Source organism: Lingula anatina, chromosome 3 (assembly GCF_051362555.1).
Source record: "Lingula anatina isolate TDL-2025a chromosome 3, LinAna3.0, whole genome shotgun sequence".
Classification (NCBI taxonomy): domain Eukaryota; kingdom Metazoa; phylum Brachiopoda; class Lingulata; order Lingulida; family Lingulidae; genus Lingula; species Lingula anatina.
The window spans coordinates 2,245,477-2,266,099 of NC_141769.1; the positions used below are offsets into that span (position 1 = coordinate 2,245,477).

Below are 20,623 nucleotides of genomic sequence, written 5' to 3' on the forward strand. Positions count from 1 at the left end.
ATTTTTGTTATGAAAATTAACCTCACAGAAATTTTCAAAAAGACTGTAAATTCTGATTTACCCAAATCTTTCTTTGCAACTACTTCAAATATATTATGATTGTATGATAAGATTTTACTTTAATTAGTGTTCTCTTGTACCTCGATAATTCAGATATTGCTAAGGTAGGTTACTGTTTTCATGTATTCAAAACAGCACAAATCCAACTTTCCATGTAGACAAGTTTGTCCTTCGCATCTTAAATATATTTGTATGCCAAAATATACATGGCTTGGACAAACAACTCCAATAGCAAGGTCTTCCCTGACGAAAATTTCCTATAGGATTTCCTATAAGATTTCCTATAGGATCCTATAAGATTTCCTATAGGATATCCTATAGGATCCTATAGGAATTCCTATAGGATCCTATAGGAAATTGTCCCTTTTTCCTATAGGATCCTATAGGATCCTATAGGAAATCTTATAGGATCCTATAGGAAATCTTATAAGATCCTATAGGAAATCTTATAGGAAATCCTATAGGATCCTATAGGAAATCTTATAGGATCCTATAGGAAATCTTATAGGATCCTATAGGAAATCTTATAGGAAATCCTATAGGATCCTATAGGAAATCTTATAAGATCCTATAGGAAATCTTATAGGAACCTATAGAAATTCATATTAACTGCTTTGAATATTTTTACAGCTTTTTATATATTGTTGGATCTTTGGCAAAATTGGTAATAGACAGTGGTCCCTCAAAACAAAAGAGAATATCATGTTTAGATTCTTTATTCAATATGTATAAATGTATGTACATATTCCACAGTATGGTATGCAACCAGCTTACTAGAGAATTGTTTTATGGAATTTTGCAAATTTAATGGTGTTGGTACTGCAATTTAATTATAAGTTCTATAAGTTATCACAAGTATCCAATATGTCTTGTCAAACTGTTGCGTCACTGTCTTTTTCTTGTGTGAGTTCGAACTCCTGCCAGAATGAGTGGCTAAAACCTCCCTTGGCCAGACCGTGTCCATTGTCAGCATACTGCTTTAGTCACTTAATAATTGAAGAATTTCAGACAAAAGTCTTTTGCACATTGTTCAACTTTACTGTGATAAGTCTTTTGTACATTGTTCAACTTTACTGTGATGGCCTTCTTAACCTCCGCCTGAGTTGTGTTGAACCATTTGCAGATGTATTCTGAAAGATAGACATTGTGAATTTCAATTAATTGTACATATCTACAAAAATGCAAAATGATGAATGAAAAATTTTCTAATGAGATCAATAATAATCATTGCACCAATTCTATTTTGAGCAATTCATAGCCTTTATTAGTTTACTGAATTTTTTTCAAAGACAAGGTATTAAAGCTGGATAATTTGTAAAAAAAAAAAAAAAAAAAAATATATATATATATATATATATATAAAGAACATGAACATATTTCATAGGACCAAGTCCACAGGAACAATCAGAAATGAATTTTAAAATGCAGGAATTTGCAGTGGAGAAAACTCTACTGTACTCTGGTTAAATATGCAATTGGGCCATTACAGAGCTGCCAGGGCCAAAAAAGACCCAACAACTATAAGAAAACTCATTTCCGAGGGTAAACAGTAATTCCCTATTCTCACCAGTCTTTGCTTGACCTAAATCATCAGTCCAAACCACAAAAAAAGCAATCCCCAAGTTAAAATTTATAGCTTTTGTGTAAGCAAAATGGTCAGATTTTCACAATGCACATTTCATTTCCATTATGTATAGGTTAGCAAAAAATATTTTTAAACAATTTATGGTGTTTACCTCACATTAAGGGTTGAAAAGAAATTAAAGGGAAAGAAAACTTGGCAAATAAACGATCCTGAGGAACGTGTGAGGTAATGAAATTTGCCCTGACAGCCCCTCTAACATGTTAATTGTATGTTATTTATTAGCATGGGTCTTCCTCAGTTATATATCATGATGGTCCCTTGGAGGCAGTTGTGGATAACATCAAATAGATAATTTTTCATAAATCACAAACCAAAAGTTAAATGAAATGTCATTTTTTTTAGATTCAACTGCATTTAAAGAAATATGAACAATTGATCACAGTTTTTATTTATAAGAAATAAAGAGACTAAACAATGATTGCATTATGTATCCTTGTTTCTTCATTATAAATTATAACTTGTTTAATGTAATATATATATATATATATATATATATATATATATATATATATATATATATATGATGTTTACAAGGTACACTACAAATTAGATCAATTAATTATCTCATTTTCAATTTGATTAGATACCCAAATGATCCAATGCATTACTGTAATACATACCTTCCTCAATCTGATTTTTCTACACTCTGTACCCTTCCACTATGCTCCTGAATTTAAACTGTCTTGATAGCTGTACACTCATTTGCTGCTTGTCTCATATAAACAAAGACTTAGACAGGATACCACACATCTGATAACACCTAATAGGCGGTTACTGTTACTAGTGTAACAATAGCTACAGGAGTAGTACTAATAATAGGTGCCAGGCTAACAAAAGAAATTCACAGTTGTTGAATCTGTGGTTATGGCTGGTGGAGTAGGGCATTCTCTAGCTAACATCAGTTGACTGTTAAACCTTACAAGCTAGGATCCAAAATATTATTTTGGATCCTAGTTACAAGTGATTGAGCATGGTTTATAATAAAATGTATCTTTATATTATTTTAATTTGTCCCCATTTCCCATCCTTTATGAGGGACAGTATTATACCCATAATGTTCACTTATACTTTTACATTATATTTCATATATTAGGCAGGATTGCATTTTCACTTTTTAAAACAGCCAAGGTCAAGTAAAATCCGATTGAATAAGGTTGACATTCAATATAATAGAAGAAATATGAAGTAAGTGAATATGATCACACAAAAAGTAAAAATACATTATATACTGATATTAAGACCAGTTTCATTATTTTTCATTCAACCCAGCTTTATAAAAAATCACTATATGAATTAGCATAGGTTCTATAGAAATTCCTATAAGATTTCCTATAGGATCCTATAGGAATTTTTGTAATGGTCTGAAAATATATTAAAAATTATATACTGATATTTAGACCAGTTTCATTATTTTTCATATAACCTGGCCTTATAAAAATTCCCTATATGAATTAGCACAGGATTTCCTATACGTTCCTATAGAAATTCCTATTAGATTTCCTATAGGATCCTATAGGAATTTTTGTAATGGTATGAACATAAATAAAAAATAAAAATTATATACTAATATTTAGACTAGATTCATTATTTTTATTCAACCCACCCTTATAAAAATTCCCTGTATGAATTACCATAGGATTTCCTATAGGTTCCTATAGAAATTCCAATAAGATTTCCTATAGGATCCTATAGGAATTTTTGTTATGGTATGAACATAAATAAAAAATAAAAATTATATACTAATATTTAGACTAGATTCATTATTTTTATTTAACCCGCCGTTATAAAAATTTCCTGTATGAATTAGCATAGGATTTCCTATAGGTTCCTATAGAAATTCCAATAAGATTTCCTATAGGATCCTATAGGAATTTTTGTAATGTTCTGAACATATATTAAAAATCAAAATCATATACTGATACTTAAACCAGATTCATTATTTTTCATTCAACCCGCCCTTATAAAAATTCCTGTATGAATTAGCATAGGATTTCCTATAGGTTCCTATAGAAATTCCTATAAGATTTCCTATAGGATTCTATAGGAATTTTTGTAATATTCTAAACATAAATTAAAATCAAAATCATATACTGATATTTTAACCAGATTCATTATTTTTCATTCAACCCGGCCTTATAAAAATTCCTTATATGAATTAGCATAGGGTTTCCTATAGGTTCAAATAGAAATTCCTATAAGATTTCCTATAGGTTCCTATAGAAATTCCTATAAGATTTAATATAGGATCCTATAGGAATTTTTGTAATGGTCTGAACATAAATTAAAAATTAAAATTATATACTGATATTTAGACCAGATTCATTATTTTTCATTCAACCCGGTGTCATGTACCAGAAGGTCCCCCATGACAGAAAGTCCGGGACCCATTATTTCAGAAACCAGGGGTCCTTGTATCATGGTAATTGGATATAATATACAGGGTCCCCCGGACCCTGCATTTAACCGGACCCCACGTTTCATGACAGCTATCACGAAACACAGAGTCCGCCCGTCATACAGAAGAACTGGGTCTAAAAGCTAGGGTCCTACTGTAGAACAGTAGATATTTAGTAAAAGCGCTTTATATTGACAATCTGGGTATAATAGAATTATAATAAAGCAAACCCTTGATGCAAGTAAATATAATATAACAAAACGGCGGTGGTTTGCACAACGACCTGGTGGTGTAGTGGACAGCGACACTGGTGATGAGTCTTCTATGGTATCCAATGACAGGGAAGTATGCTATAGTAATTTAACAATATGTTGGTTCGAGTCCCACACTGGAGTTGACTTTATGACGCCTCTATTTTCAATCTTGTTTTTTTTTTTTTAAATTAATAGTTAAATATTCAAATTACTGTCCATTTATTGTGTTTCATTCCGTAATAATATGTTTTATACTCACTTTTTATTACATTTCATACCTTTTTTTAATTGGATCTACTTAAAATATATTTCACACATATCCCATTGCATTGTGATGCTTAAGACTTTATATACACGTGACTTATTTGAATACCACTCGTACATGTGTGTAAGCAAGTGGTACACAATGAATCGATGCTAAACTGTGCAAAACGTTTCTTTTCTCTAGACTATACGCGTAACTTAGGCTACAATGACTACCACTCATAAATGTGTGACAGCTAGCGTTATACAGTGCATCAATGCCAACTTGTGCAAAATATGTATTTTCTGGAAACTGACGACATTAATTAGTTATTAAATATACATGCTTATGTAGTGTAATTGAAAATGTACTCAATTAATTTTGTTTAACAATTTATATAAAGTTTTAATTTAAGTTGCATACCCTAAATTAAAATGGAATCAACCCAAAAGGAATGTATTCCATGTTTCTCAATAACATTAGAAATCTTAATTAAAGTTTTTTCCATTGTGTATTATATGGACAACAATAAAGCAAGATTGTATCAACAAGAAAGGATTTCATATCTACATGTACTTAAAAATTTATTTATAATGTGAAACTATGGATTATATTTTTCTCATTTTAGACGAAGCACTGACACAGATGTTTTATCAAGTTTGCATGATGATGGAAATGCGGGTGACAACGGACAATGAGGAGAAAAAACAATTACTATACTGATTAATAAATTAAACTTTTTTGTAAAATCAGGAAGTTCACCAAAGGCACTTATGTATTCTGAATAAATTTATATTTCTTGAGTGATGTTCTTTCTCAATTGCATACAAAAGATAATCCTGCAAATTAAAGTTTATGAAATGCGAACAATGCACATTTATACTACGCGTTACACTTTAACAGAGTTTAATAATGTTTTTTTTTTTTACCTTTAATTCTTATAATTCTTCCCTCCATATCAGTTAACATCATGTTCAATTTCATTTTTAAATTGCAAGTTTTAAGTGTGAGATTTCATTATTGCTCTTCAATGCGGACTTTCAGTATTAAAACGTAGGGTCCTAGGACTTTCCGTACTGAAATAGAGTGTCTAGGGGGACTCTACATTTCAGAACATAGAGTCCAGGACCCGTTATTTCGAGACAGGGAGTCCGCCGGACTCTCAGTTTTAAAACACCGGGTCCGCCGGACCTTAGAATGGTAGGACTCTGTGTTGCTTGACACCGGCCTTATAAAAATTTCCTATATGAATAAGCATAGGATTTCCTATAGGTTCCTATAGGATTTCCTATAGGATCCTAAAAGATTTCCTATAGGATCCTATAAGATTTCCTATAGGATTTCCTAAAGGATCCTATAAGATTTCCTATAGGATCCTATAGGAATTTTTGTAATGGTCTGAACATAAATTTTAAAAAATAATTTCAGCTTCAATGATTTGGTACAAAAACGTTCCTAATGATAGAATATTTTTCCATAAAAGATTACTTTACAAATGATCAATTTTTCAAGATTTCCTTAAAATAGAAATTAAAGAATTTCTATAGAATCCTATAGATGACTATAAGATTGTGCATTATAAACAATAAAAAGCATTTTTGTTTTAACAGTGATATATAATTGACAATTCCACTGATAAAATTGACCTATATCAAATATCTTTTGTTTAGAAAGATATTTGTTTATAAGATATGTATTTTTCTCAAGATTTTAACTTACAACAATTTCCTATAGGATCCTATAGGAAATCCTATAGGAAAGGTGCCCTATACGATCCTATAAGATTTCCTATAGGATCCTATAGGATCCTATAGGAATCCTATAGGATCCTATAGCAAATTTTCGTAAGGGTTTGCAAATAAACAAATGATTACTTCAATTTCCTTTAGTTTCCCCTCCCATGGGCAGCCATCTCCCATGTTAGTGCAGTCCACTTCTAGTTTCAGGACTTCACGTTCAACAGCTCTGTCGGGATACACCTAGAAAACATTACATATCTGAACATAACAGCTCTGTCAGGATACACCTAGAAAACATATTTCTCTACATAACAGCTCTGTCAGGATATACCTAGAAAACATTATATTTCTGTACATAACAGCTCTGTCGGGATACACCTAGAAAACATTATATATCTGTACATTACATCTCTGTCAGGATACACCTAGAAAACATAACACTTATGTACATAACAGGATACACCTAGAAAACATTAAATATCTGTACTTAACAGCTGTGTCAGGATACACCTAGAAAACATTACATGTACATATCTGTACATTATAGCTCTGTCAGGATACACCTAGAAAACATAATATTTCTGTACATAACAGCTCTGTCAGGATACACTTAGAAAACATTATATTTCTGTACATTACAGCTCTGTCAGGATACACCTAGAAAACATTACATTTCTGTACATAACAGCTCTGCCAGGATACACCTAAGTAGTATAAGAAAAACCCGGACAGTTCTTAAAAAGGATAGGGCCCTGATAGGGCCCTCTAAATGATTGTTTTTCTTATTTTCTTTTTTTAAAATTTTATGAAAAAATGTTATATTGGCAAAATCAAGTGTGTATACATAAGGATAGATGATTGTTTTAGTATTTCATTGTACTGGATGAACAAAAAAGACCCGCATTTGTTATTATTGATCTAAAAAAGAGAGGTGGCATTGTTTGCGGTTCAGTTGAACGCGGCGCATAGTAAACAAACAAGGATCCGCTAACAGTCAGGTGAGACTATTGTAATGCACAAAGAGAGCAGTATGCAAGCCAAATACTTACAGTATTGTGAGAGTGTGTGGTTCGCAAACACTTAATAGATTAAAACCTCACATTTTATTGAAGTAAACTGTATTTGAACGATAGCATCAAATGAATGACACTATGAGCCAGGCAGTGTTATAGTAAAGCAGTATTGTTTGCTGGTCAAGCAACTGTTGTAGTGGTTTATACGCACAGCCGCATTGAATATTATTTTGATCCATATGAAGCTTTCCCTTTATTTCTAAATGATCACCTTAGTTTGTACAACAAATAAAACAGTATTGCACGTTGTAAGTGTACATAATCTGTTAAGCACAAGGCGTTTTGGTGACAAAATCCAAAGCATTTTAACAGTATTTGTATGATAGTATTCTCTTCGTTAAAAATCTGAGTTTTTCTCTTTCAACTAAAAATTCTACAGTATTTTACCTTTTCAAGGTTAAACATTGCAGTATTTTTTCTCTTCGTCTTTAAAAATCTGAGTATTTTTTTCTTTCAAGTAAACTTTTACAGAATTTTAGCGATTCAAAGCTAAACCTTGCAGGTTTTTTTCACCTTGTCTTTAAGAATCTGAGTATTTTTTCTCCTGCAGATGAAACACCATTGTTTTTAATGTAAAAATGAAAAGTATTTTCTCTATCAAGTAAAAGTTTTACAGCATTTTACCAGTTCAAATGTAAACGTTGGGGTATTTTTTTTTCTCTTCAACTTAAAAAATGGGAAAACATTTTCCCTTTCAAAAAGTATAACAGCATTTTTCTGATTCAAATTTTTCGTCTTAAAATTAGAATTTTCAGTTGGAAGAACCACACATGAATCCCCAATAAAAGATGTTGTAAACTTTTTAAATATTTCGAACAATATTTCAAGACATGTTATTACAATAATTGCACAACAGTGACGAAGCCGCCCTATGTCTTTATGAACACTGAAGCTATGTCGGTCAAAAAATGACCTTCATCAGCTGCAAGTCAGAGAGGGAAAAAATGAAAAACAAGGGAAGAAAGGGGTCGGTCAGCAAAGGTGTCTCACATTTGTTTGGTGATTTTTCATCAATGATATCTCGTCATTGTGAATGATTCAAGCCATCTCGGCTTATTTGTATCACGTTTGATCACAAGTGTCTCGCTTGTGTCAAATACGACGTGTGTCCTAAATAACCGTCTAGTCTAATCTCTTGTATCGTGTTTAGGAGTACAACTCCAAAGCAAACAGGGATACGAGCTGGAGGAATGAATTGAGCGTGTTAATGGATCAGGTGTCAAAGGTCGAAATGAACGCATTGGCCTACTTAGGTGTTTATTATATATAGGCTACTCACACTGCACAGGTGTGTTGGGCTCGCAAGCAATGCATTGTGAACTCTAAACGAGTTTGTTAGACAAGTTTTGGTAATCTTTAGGCTACATCATATCAGAAAGAGTATGTTCTCTGAGAAATTTGATTTATTAGTTTCCCAAATACTGAATTTACGGCGGCCCTCCTAATATACGCTCTTTGTTTACAGGTCCTTAGTTACAGCAAATAAAAGATTTCAATGTCACTCGTGCCGAGATAAGAAACATCCCAGGCTAAGGGTTTGGGACTAATAATTCACTCGCGTACGGTAGGAAATTCAAACACAAATCCATAAATCGAGTAACACTAACAACAAGCATGATTGGTGGCAAAAAAGAAATCATTTTTTAAACAATCATATAGATGTTTTGGCTCATATTGCGATACCTGTAGCTAATTGCACGTAAATTCTTACTAGTCACAACAATTGTTAGGACTTATTTTCAAATCTGCTGTTAATCTATAAACTTTTTTTTCCAAAATATTTTTCCACGGACACTAAAACTTCTGTCCATGTACAATGTAAGTCGATTAATTTTGTATATCATGGAGATTTTTTTATGTTTTGATCATTTTACATTTATTTTGAAACCGATGTCAAAATTTAACATTTGAAAGTAAAATACAGTTTTTATATTTTACAAAACACATGTAAGCAAATTATATAAAATTCATTTATTCTTCCTTTTGAAATTGCATTTTACATTTCTGTTGATATTTGGGCCTGTTTTAACACTTAAAAATGTAATGTGGCATACCCGCACGACGTGTTATGTACATGGCGGTGAAGCGATGCAGTGCTACAAAACAACTTTGAGCCCAAGCAAGATACACATTTTTTGAAAACGTGACGTCGCGAAATTCTGGTGGTCACACAGACTAAATATCCAGTCGCTTTTTTCAGATTGAACTAAAATTGAATTCTTCTCTTTTTATGACTTGTTTTTCCTCAGTCTAAAGAGTTGCAGATTCAGTTCAAATAAAAGTTGTCTTGGTTGAAGCCTGGGTCATATTCATGGTGTTAATACCCAGACTCTAACGGAGCGTTTAGTCCTCAACTTCTTTCCGATTTCATAAGTTCTGTCCCTGCATCTGATTTAGGGGGTAATGGTCCTACTATTTTCGGGTACACTCTTCTTAACGACCTAGGGCGCGATCTGCTCTTTTCGATTACACCAACGGCCCATGCGTATTTTGAAAATATTTCAAGCATTGCTGACAAGAAACTATATTTTGACATGTTGTTAAGATCAACCCCTTCACATATATCATCAGCTGGAAATCGCTTCATCGTTTGTGCATCTCGTTTAGCCAATAACTTTTTCCGTGTGGCTTTCTTTTTTACTTTGCGTGCCTCATGCTTCTGTGCCAGTAAGTTTTCCAAACTAACAGGGCTATGATAGAGTTTCCCTTCGTCTTCAACCGTCAGTCCCTTACTTCTACAGGTTTTCTTATTAATGTGTCTCCGTTTCATCCTTCCTCTTTCAACCGTTTCGCATAAATGAAGCACAATTATTCGAATACTGCTTTTTAAAATAGAGTGTATGACATTCGATCTGGTGTTTTGTCTACTTTACCAAAGCCTATATTTAACAGTGTTTTCACTGTGCTGGGTGAATAATTTGTCTTCTTTTCATATGCGACAAACAACTGCACTAATTCGTGTCGTTTTTCGGGTGGCAGTGGAACGTTTAGTGGATTATTTTGTCTTTTGTCGACTGTATTCATAGTACAGTGTGGACTGTGACGCTCGTGTTCGACATCTGCCGCATCTCTCAACGGGTCCCAGTTCTTTAGGTTTAAATTACAATTAAAACAACTGACCGTGTCGTCAGATTTGGTTGCATTCGGGTCCCTGTAAAACCCGCTGATGGCTAAAGGTATAGGGTTAATGAGAAGTCTACCAGACCAATCAAGAAAACTTAGAACTCTATCCTCTTCTTTACAATAGGGTATTCGAAAAAACAAGGGCTTGTCTTCTGATGCACAATCGGGGAATACGTCACTGTCATCCATTGTTTCCGACGAAATAGTGACCTATGACAAAATTACTGTTGTGAACGATATTTTATTAAAAGCAATATTTTCAGTAGCCAATCAGAAACAAGGACACATATCTTTAATGAAACCAATGAAGTTGTAGTTTGATCTTTTTCAACCAAAATAATGTCCCACACGTAAATCTATTTTAGATATGATGTAAAAATCAACCAATCAAACTGCAGTATTGTATAATTTCAACCAATCAAATGCCTCACACGTAAATCTATTTTAAGATATGACGTCATAATCAACCAATCATGTGGCCGTATTGTATTATTTCAAGCCAATTAAATGCCTCACACGTAAATCTATTTTTAGATATGATGTCATAATCAACCAATAGAATTGCTAGTTGCAACATATAAATCGTTTGTTTATGTATTAGCCAATCTTTTTTGAATGCACAGTTTTATATCTGGAGTGTAACAAGTTACATATTCATTGCAGCAACCATGGTCCACACGTGCAACATTTGCCAGAAAACGGTTCTCCTGAGGAAACATCTGATTCGCCATTAAGGTGTTGATCATGGTGTTAAAAACCACGAATGTGATGTCTGCGGGGTGAAATTTAGTCGTCTCGATCACCTTAAACAGCACAGAAAATGCCATTAAATGCCCAACTTTTGGAAAAGGATTTAAACTCAGAGGTAACATGCTTCGTCACATGCGCTTACACTCGACCAGACTAGAACAACCGACCTTAAGATGCCCCGAGTGTGCCGAAGTATTTGCCACCCCACAGGACCGTCTAAACCACCAGGCTGAAGCTCATCCGCAACCGGGGCTCTCGAACAAAAGAAAAGCAGGTTCTCAACCCCACATCGTTAGTAAGAAAATTCAAGTGGGGTATGGCGCTGGGGCTATCCTTTCCCCTGATCCAGTCAGCATGCCTGAAGATCTTCTTCCTCCTGATACTGAACCTCTTGTACGCGACGCCTACATGCAACATTGGAGTAGCATCCGCACTCGATTCTCTAGGGGAAGCAAATTACAAGACTGGTACAACTTTCGGTTGACTTCGATTCACCCTGACGATCTTCGAGAAGGGTTAGCTGCCGTGTTTAAAGACCAAAAGACTGTCTTTAAGCTGAATGTGTCTTACGGATTTTTTTAAAGAAACAACGAGACACGGGAAATACGGTATTATCACCCCAGCAGCAACAATCACTGTTTCCTTGAAGAACCGTATTTGATCCAAAACAAAGACGATCTAGACGGCTTTTTCGAGCGTATTACTGTCAGGGATATTTTGGAGTGCGCCCGGCAGGAGAGACCCAACTCCAGATGGATAGTAGAGATGATCACTAACGTTACGTTCTACGTGACCAAGCTAGTAGGTCATCCGATCGGCAGCGCTGGCCTTCTACCGAACTTTATCTCCAACAACAAGGGTTTGGTCGCACTTCAAGGAGATAAGAATGGTTGTTATAAAGACAATTTGTGCGTTTTCCGCTGCTTATCCTTGCACAGGGGGTGGCCTGTATTTCAACTAGAAAAAACCACTAAACAACTTTTTGAAAAATACAGAGCTGAGACCAGGTGCAAGATAAAAGGATTTGAGGGTGTGTCGCTCAACCAACTGGAGCGAGTTGAAAAGCTGTTCGAAGTCAACATAACGGTATACGAGCTGCAGGAAACAGAAGACGGTGCGACTTTTGCTGAACTTGTGCGTCGATCGCTGAGTGCGAACAAGGAAACCATGTCGCTTAATGTGTATGAAAATCACTTTTCGTACATACGTGACATGGGGAAATACACTCAGTCTTTTTGCTGCTCAAAATGCAACAAAATGTTCAAGCACAAAGGTAACCTACATGCTCACGAACGGACATGTGAAGCTATTGTCGAGCACCGCTTCCCTGGAAAAGCTTACACACCCCAACAGACAATATTTGAACAGTTGGAAGATGAAGGCATCGTGGTCCCCGAAAAAGACAGATATTACCCATACAAGGCAACCTTCGATATTGAGTGTCTGTTGCCGAAACATCAGCAGCCTGGTCGCAGCAAAAAACTTCACTTGGAAAACGAACACCAGTTTTTGAGTGTGAGTGTGTGTAGCAATGTACCCGGGTACACCAAACCTGAGTGCATTATTTCCAATGATGAGCCATTGCTAGCTGTGCAACGGTTCATTGATACGTTACAAGACATAAGCCGCGCAGCCGAAACTATTCAAAGACAAAAGTTTACTAGGGTGTTTGAAACTCTAGATGAAAAAATAGAAAAAGACTTGGAAAAGAGATCAGAAAATGAAAACAGCGAGGACGAGGGAGAGGATGAAAACGAGTTGAAAAACAAACATTATTTATCAAAACTTAGTGGTAAATTTAGCAATTATTTAAAGGAGTTACCCGTTTTAGGGTTTAATAGTGGACACTATGACTTGAATGCCATAAAGACGTTGTTTTTCCCGCTTTTGTTAAATTCGGAAAAAATACGCTTTGTTGTAAAGCGGAACAATAACTTCATGGTGCTCAAGTCGGATAGGTTAAAAATCTTAGATATTAGAAATTTCTTAGCTCCAGGGTTTAGTTATAGTCAATTTTTAAAGGCATTCGAGTGCCAAGAATCCAAGGGGTTCTTTCCTTATGAATGGATGGACTCCCTAGACAAACTTGAGTGTGCAAGTCTCCCTCCACGCGAAGCGTTTTTCTCACAGTTGAAACAAAATGACATAAGTGAGGAGGATTATGCATTGTGTCAACGCGTTTGGCATGAAAACCACATGCAAACAATGCGCGACTTTCTCACCTGGTATAACAACAAAGACGTTGAGCCGATGTTGGAAGCAGTGGCTAAAATGTTCGCCTTCTACCTTGAGAGGGGTATAGATATGTTTAAAGATGGTATTATAGTGTACCAGGTTTGACATTGAAATACCTCTTTCAAAACGTAGGAGACGCTTATTTCACTCTTTGTGATGACAAAAACAGCGATCTCCACTACCTCCTGAAAAATGCCATCGTGGGCGGTCCCAGTATTATATTCCATCGTCACCACGAGAAGGATAAAACCTTCATCAGAAAAGCCACTCTAGATGCACCAAAGCTCTGCAAGAAAATCATTGGCTACGATGCTAATGCTCTTAACTTGTGGTGCTTGATGCAGCCTATGCCCGCGGGGCCGTTCATACGTAGACATGAAGTGACTGGGTATAAACGTGAATATTCCCATCCACGTGGGAGAGAGGCCACGATGTGGTTAGACTGGGTCGCCCATTCAGATGGTGTAAACATCCGACATCAGTGCAACGGCACTGAAAAACGCATAGGCTACCTCCCCCGACTACCTGTCGATGGATTTTGTCGAAAAACAAAGACTGTGTATCAATACCACGGGTGTTATTTTCACGGCCACCGTTGCCACCTTAATCAAAACAAAGATGGCACCTATAAAGTTATGAATGATACCAAAAAGGTTTCTATGTCCTCACTGCGAATCCAAACAGACAAAAATAGTGAATACATTCGAGAACAAGGGTATATTCTGGTTGAAATGTGGGAGTGTGAATGGAAAAGACTTCAACGGGACAACGTTAAAGTAAATGAATTTGTAAAACAATACACTCCCAACTGAGAACAAATATCAACTCAAATTCGACGATATTTTAGACGCCGTTCGAAATGATAAGTTGTTTGGGTTCGTTGAGTGTGATATAGAAGTCCCCTCTGAACTCAGACCCATGTTTGCCGAAATGCCTCCCATTTTCAAAAACACCACGATTACCCGAGACGACATTGGGTCATACATGGGAAATTTTGCCCAGGAAAATAATATCATGCGCACCCCTAGAAAATCGTTGATCGCTAGTTTCTTTGGAGAAAAAATCGTTTTGGCCACACCCCTTCTTAAATGGTATCTGACCCACGGTCTTCGTGTCTCCCTAATCTATCAGGTTGTCGAGTACACACCTAAAGCCTGCTTCGAGCATTTTGGAAATGTCGTGAGTGATGCTCGTAGAGAGGGGGACAAAGATAAAACAAAGGCCATCGTTGCCGATACCATGAAGCTCATTGGTAATTCGGGGTACGGTAAAACAGTAACCAATAAAGAAAAACACAGCGATGTGCAATATTGCGGTGAAGCTAAGGCCTCTAGAAAGATCAACGACCCCAGGTTTCGGCGTTTAGATCAAATTGCTGAAAGCACATACGAGATCGAACTAAACAAAAAAGTCGTCAAATACGACTTACCCATTCAAATCGGGATCATGGTGTATCAGTATGCCAAGCTGCGCATGCTAGAATTTTATTACGATTTCATGCTGAAGTTTGTGGATCCGTCCGATTTCCAGTATTGTGAAATGGACACGGATTCCATTACATTGCCTTTTCGGCGGACAGTTTAGAAGACGTTGTAAAACCTGGTATGCGTGAGCAGTATGAAAAAGAAAAACATCTTTGGTTTCCTCGCACTGATACGCCAGAGCACGAGGCCTTTGACAAAAGAACGCCTGGATTGTTCAAAGCCGAGTGGATTGGTGACGGTATCGTTGGTCTTTGCAGTAAGACTTACTACTGTTACGGAGAAGAGACAAAATCCAAGTTCAGCTGCAAGGGTGTAAATAGGACTTGCAATACTATAGATAAAACAAAATATTTAGACGTCTTATTAAACAGAAAGAGTGGTAGTGGTATAAACAGGGGCATCAGGTTATTCAATAACACAATGTATTCTTACGTGCAGAGGCGGGACGCCTTTACCTATTTCTATTGCAAACGTAAAGTTTTAGAAGACGGTGTGTCTACTGCACCTTTAGACATTTAATTATACTTTTCATTTTTACATTAAAAACAATGGTGTTTCATCTGCAGGAGAAAAAATACTCAGATTCTTAAAGACAAGGTGAAAAAAACCTGCAAGGTTTAGCTTTGAATCGCTAAAATTCTGTAAAAGTTTACTTGAAAGAAAAAAAATATTCAGATTTTTAAAGACGAAGAGAAAAAATACTGCAATGTTTAACCTTGAAAAGGTAAAATACTGTAGAATTTTTAGTTGAAAGAGAAAAACTCAGATTTTTAACGAAGAGAATACTATCATACAAATACTGTTAAAAATGCTTTGGATTTTGTCACCAAAACGCCTTGTGCTTAACAGATTATGTACACTTACAACGTGCAATACTGTTTTATTTGTTGTACAAACTAAGGTGATCATTTAGAAATAAAGGGAAAGCTTCATATGGATCAAAATAATATTCAATGCGGCTGTGCATATAAACCACTACAACAGTTGCTTGACCAGCAAACAATACTGCTTTACTATAACACTGCCTGGCTCATAGTGTCATTCATTTAACGCTATCGTTCAAATACAGTTTACTTCAATAAAATGGGAGGTTTTAATCTATTAAGTGTTTGCGAACCACACACTCTCACAATACTGTAAGTATTTGGCTTGCATACTGCTCTCTTTGTGCATTACAATAGTCTCACCTGACTGTTAGCGGATCCTTGTTTGTTTACTATGCGCCGCGTTCAACTGAACCGCAAACAATGCCACCTCTCTTTTTTAGATCAATAATAACAAATGCGGGTCTTTTTTGTTCATCCAGTACAATGAAATACTAAAACAATCATCTATCCTTATGTATACACACTTGATTTTGCCAATATAACTTTTTTTCATAAAATAAAAAAAAAAAAAAGAAAATAAGAAAAACAATCATTTAGAGGGCCCTATCAGGGCCCTATCCTTTTTAAGAACTGTCCGGGTTTTTCTTATACTACTCACCTAGAAAACACTATATATCTGTACATAACAGCTCTGTCAGGATACACCTAGAAAACATTATATTTCTGTACATATCAGCTCTGTCAGGATACACCTAGAAAACATTATATTTCTGTACATAACAGCTCTGTCAGAATACACCTAGAAAACATTATATTTCTGTACATAACAGCTCTGCCAGGATACACCTAGAAAACATTATATTTCTGTACATAACAGCTCTGTCAGGATACACTTAGAAAACATTATATTTCTGTACATTACAGCTCTGTCAGGATACACCTAGAAAACATAATATTTCTGTACATAACAGCTCTGTCAGGATACACTTAGAAAACAATATATTTCTGTACATTACAGCTGTGTCAGGATACACCTAGAAAACATAACATATCTGTACATAACAGCTCTGTCAGGATATACCTAGAAAATATTACATATCTGTACATAACAGCTCTGTCAGGATACACCTAGAAAATATTACATATCTGTACATAACAGCTGTGTCAGGATATACCTAGAAAATATTACATATCTGTACATAACAGCTGTGTCAGGATATACCTAGAAAATATTACATATCTGTACATAACAGCTCTGTCAGGATACACCTAGAAAACATTACATATCTGTACATAACAGCTGTGTCAGGATATACCTAGAAAATATTACATATCTGTACATAACAGCTCTGCCAGGGTATACCTAGAAAATAGATTGGTATATTGCCTGTTTATTTTGGTATACTGTAGTAACTGTATGTGATTACCTGCATTTACTGGGGTACATATAAATACACAAATTCTATAAACAAAATTTTATATTAAGAAAGTAAGCCATAAAACTTTTTAAATAAATGTACTAATATGGTTACATATACTAGTACTCAGAGCAATAATGAAACCCGAGAGCAGGCTAAGTAGAAAACTCTCTTACATGTATTTACAAAGTTCAAAATCAGCATGGACATTGTGTCAGCCTAAATAAGAAGTTCCAAAGGCCTTGCTTTTTGTCATGAACTTAATGATGAAATCTACTTTTATACTTGCGCTATGGGCAGGGTGTTTTTTTTTCTCCCATGGTGGCTTGTAAGATACCTGTAATTTGTGTATTTTTTAAAAAACAAAGAAAAGGGTTCACTTGTCAATCACAGACAGCTGAAATCTTTTGTATTCACATACCTGGTCTTCAGAAGGAATAATGTCTGGACAATCATGTACAACACACTTCTGCGGGCCACTACTGCAAAAATAAATAAAAAACAGAAAATAATAAGGCACAAAATAATGTCAATTCTAATGCAATAATACACTATGGTTTAATGCAAAGTCATTAAATTTTAATTATGCACAACAGGTAATGCTGATAAAACTAAATGCATAAGGCTTCAGGCCCAGGAGACTTTTACATTTAGAAAATGCCAGAATGAGAAAAATAAAAATTTCACAAAAAAAAGTATTATTTCAATGAAAAATGATAATCCAATAGAACTGGTTTTCTTATTTGAGCTGTATGTCAATCCTAAGAATCATTCTTTTAAGTTAAAAAAATAACTTATAAGTAACACAGTTTTCTTTTTATCATAATGTTGATTGCGATGACAGTGCAAGAAGTACAGTATATAGGCTTTTCGTGAGTTTTGATGCAATATTACATAATGATTAACAGTATAATTAACACCAATTTTCAATTATCTTCTATTAATTTCATGGATATTTAGAAAATTTGATTACCAATGGGCTTCAAGCCAATGGGAGTTACAATTGAAAATGCCAATTTGTGAAAGATAGCAATTTCACAAAAATGTAAAACAGAAAAAGAAGCCAATTATTAGACTGCTTTTCCAACTCAGGCTGCATTTTAGTCCTGTATTTCTTAAATTTCCTGTGAGTTTAAGAAGAGTAAGTGACAAGGTTTTTCTTTAATGGTCACTATATGGAGGCAGTGCTCAAAATAAGGGCTTCATGCAGTTTTGATACAATATTCCGTACATAATGCTTAACATTTTCGCATGTAAAGGGTTTCCCTCCTGAGCCTATGCATGCATCTTTTAGATGCCCCTTCACATGCAAAAATGACATGCACCATGTCTATTTCCAATGTTATTAAGCCCTATAGCCGCAGTCTCGCATGACAATCGTACATTTATCATTATGAGAGCCAGCAAGTTACGCGATAAGCATGCATGGCTATGTCAATGTCATGTTTTATAAGATGCACAGTGTGTGTCTGGTCAATTTTGCTTCTATGGGTCTCTGAATGACGGACAGGACGTGACCATGTGAATTTCGAGTTTTAAATCTTAGCCATCTGAAGCTAAAAAATCTACAGTAAGAGATAAATGCGACATGGGTCGTGTCTGTTTTGCATCTCTTACTATACTGTAGTTAAAGATGTGTGCAGTATGGGCCTTGTCAATTCCGCTGCTATATAGGGCTTAATAACATACGAAATAGACACGGTGCATGTCGTTTATGCATGTAAATAGGCGTCGATCTACAAGACGCATGGGTAGGCTCCTGTGGGCCACGATAGCATCCAGCATGGCTGCAGTTTGTTTTGATGACAATTAAGGGCTGCAATAGGTCAATCGTTCCATTTCTATTCATTTCTACCTTTTAAAGGACCGAAGTCCTATTCCGCTTTCCACTCTATTTTCTTTCGAATGATCGTATTCTGTGTTTAATAGTGCCCAGAGTCTTTTTCTCTAGTGTATTGGAAAGTGATAATATGACTGATGATTTACCTGACATGTTCCTGTAGGCATCCGCTGCACAGACGGTGTCCACAGACAGTTTGTCGTGGCTTCCTTAACAACAGATTACACTTCACACAAAGCAGGTGCGACGGTAATTCGGCATCGGGATCTTTAAGGTTGACTTTGTATCCCTTCATTTTGCATGCAAGGAAGAACTATTTCTTTGTAGATATATGTTATAACAACTTATAATTACAAGTAACCTCAAAAAGCACCGTCAACTTTGGATGCTTAAACGAGAGCACAACATTGTGCCGCATGCAATAACTTGTTTTAAATAGAAAAGCAACGTTTATTTCTTAAAAGTGAAAGAAACTTACTATAAAGCACATCTTGAGATACACAGATGCAATCTTTAAAGGTACGATTTATTGAAATAGGCAATAAATGTAATTTATTGAAATAGGCAATAAATGTAACGACAACTGTGAAGTACCATTTTCCTTTAACGTTTCCTTTGACCTTTTTCATATGGATACTGCCTCGCTTTAGGAGAAACCTGCAATCCAGGTCAGAAACGGCAAATCAGGACACAGGCAAATCAGGACAGTTGTAAATAGATGGCGCAGCAGTAGAATATTGAGGACATTGTGCTTTTCGGTTCAAAGATGAAAGATCGCCTTTGTCGGGGTCAACAGTTGCATTATTATTGATTTAATCTATTTACATTTTTCTTTTTTACCTATACACAGTTTGGAAATATTTTTTCTCCTTGTTTATATCGGCTTATATAGATATTATAAAGATATAAATAAAAGTGGTTTTGGAAATAGAAATGTTATCTTGTAGTCTATTGAACTTTTGCAAGGGTTTAGATCTATAAATATGTGTGTTCAGGCTCTATTTAAATAAAAGAGAAAAATAACATAAAATAATTTATCAGGGTTTCATTTGTTTTGTTGATATCAAATAAGAATTTAAAAAAAAAGTGATGGTAAATATTTATTTATTATCCTCTTTCCCTCTCTTCAAGCTCTGAGTAATCATTGTAAAATATAAAAAAAAAGAAAGTAACAATAATATTAACGTAAAAGATATACTGTCCCGATTTGCCGTTTTCTCACAAATGTAACTGATACCGCATGAGTGAAGAAGTCATTAGGGAAAGGGAAAGCAGGAGTTGAAAAGCATTCAACCCCTCCCCTTCTTGCTTCTTCCCACGTCCCTCTCTCACACACACACTTTTTCTCTCTGATCTTTCAATATGTTATTCTGATTTAATTCCTTTACTTATTTATTTTAATTTCTATACAAGATTCTACATTTTAAAACGGACAATAAAAGATGTGGGTAATTTAACAGATACTCTGTATGTCTAGGAGACAATTGTTTTTTTACAAATCATTGTCAAATGCGGAAAAAAGTGACAAAAATATTA

The 20,623-nt window shown here is 35.1% G+C and overlaps 1 protein-coding gene across 1 annotated transcript; it reads right to left on the reverse strand.

The window, feature by feature from the left end:
• Positions 1–760: 760 nt before the first annotated feature.
• On the reverse strand, positions 761–19,470 carry LOC147762778 (TNF receptor-associated factor 2-like). The gene is made up of 4 exons (XM_087007603.1): positions 19,234–19,470; positions 17,669–17,729; positions 6,473–6,577; positions 761–1,190 (listed from the first exon to the last, which is right to left on the reverse strand). Exons 1-4 carry the CDS (start codon positions 19,380–19,382, stop codon positions 1,131–1,133), a joined length of 375 nt encoding a protein of 124 aa, XP_086863729.1. The 5' UTR covers positions 19,383–19,470; the 3' UTR covers positions 761–1,130.
• Between the last annotated feature and the right edge of the window lie 1,153 nt (positions 19,471–20,623).

Coding starts and splice junctions, on each gene's coding strand:
- LOC147762778 (XM_087007603.1), bottom strand. CDS start 19,382: ATGAAGGGATACAAAGTCAACCTTAAAGATCCCGATGCCGAATTACCG. Junction 6,578..17,668: donor TTATTCCTTCTGAAGACCAG/GTATGTGAATAC, acceptor AATGTTTTCTAG/GTGTATCCCGACAGAGCTGT. Junction 1,191..6,472: donor GGAAACTAAAGGAAATTGAA/GTAATCATTTGT, acceptor TCTATCTTTCAG/AATACATCTGCAAATGGTTC.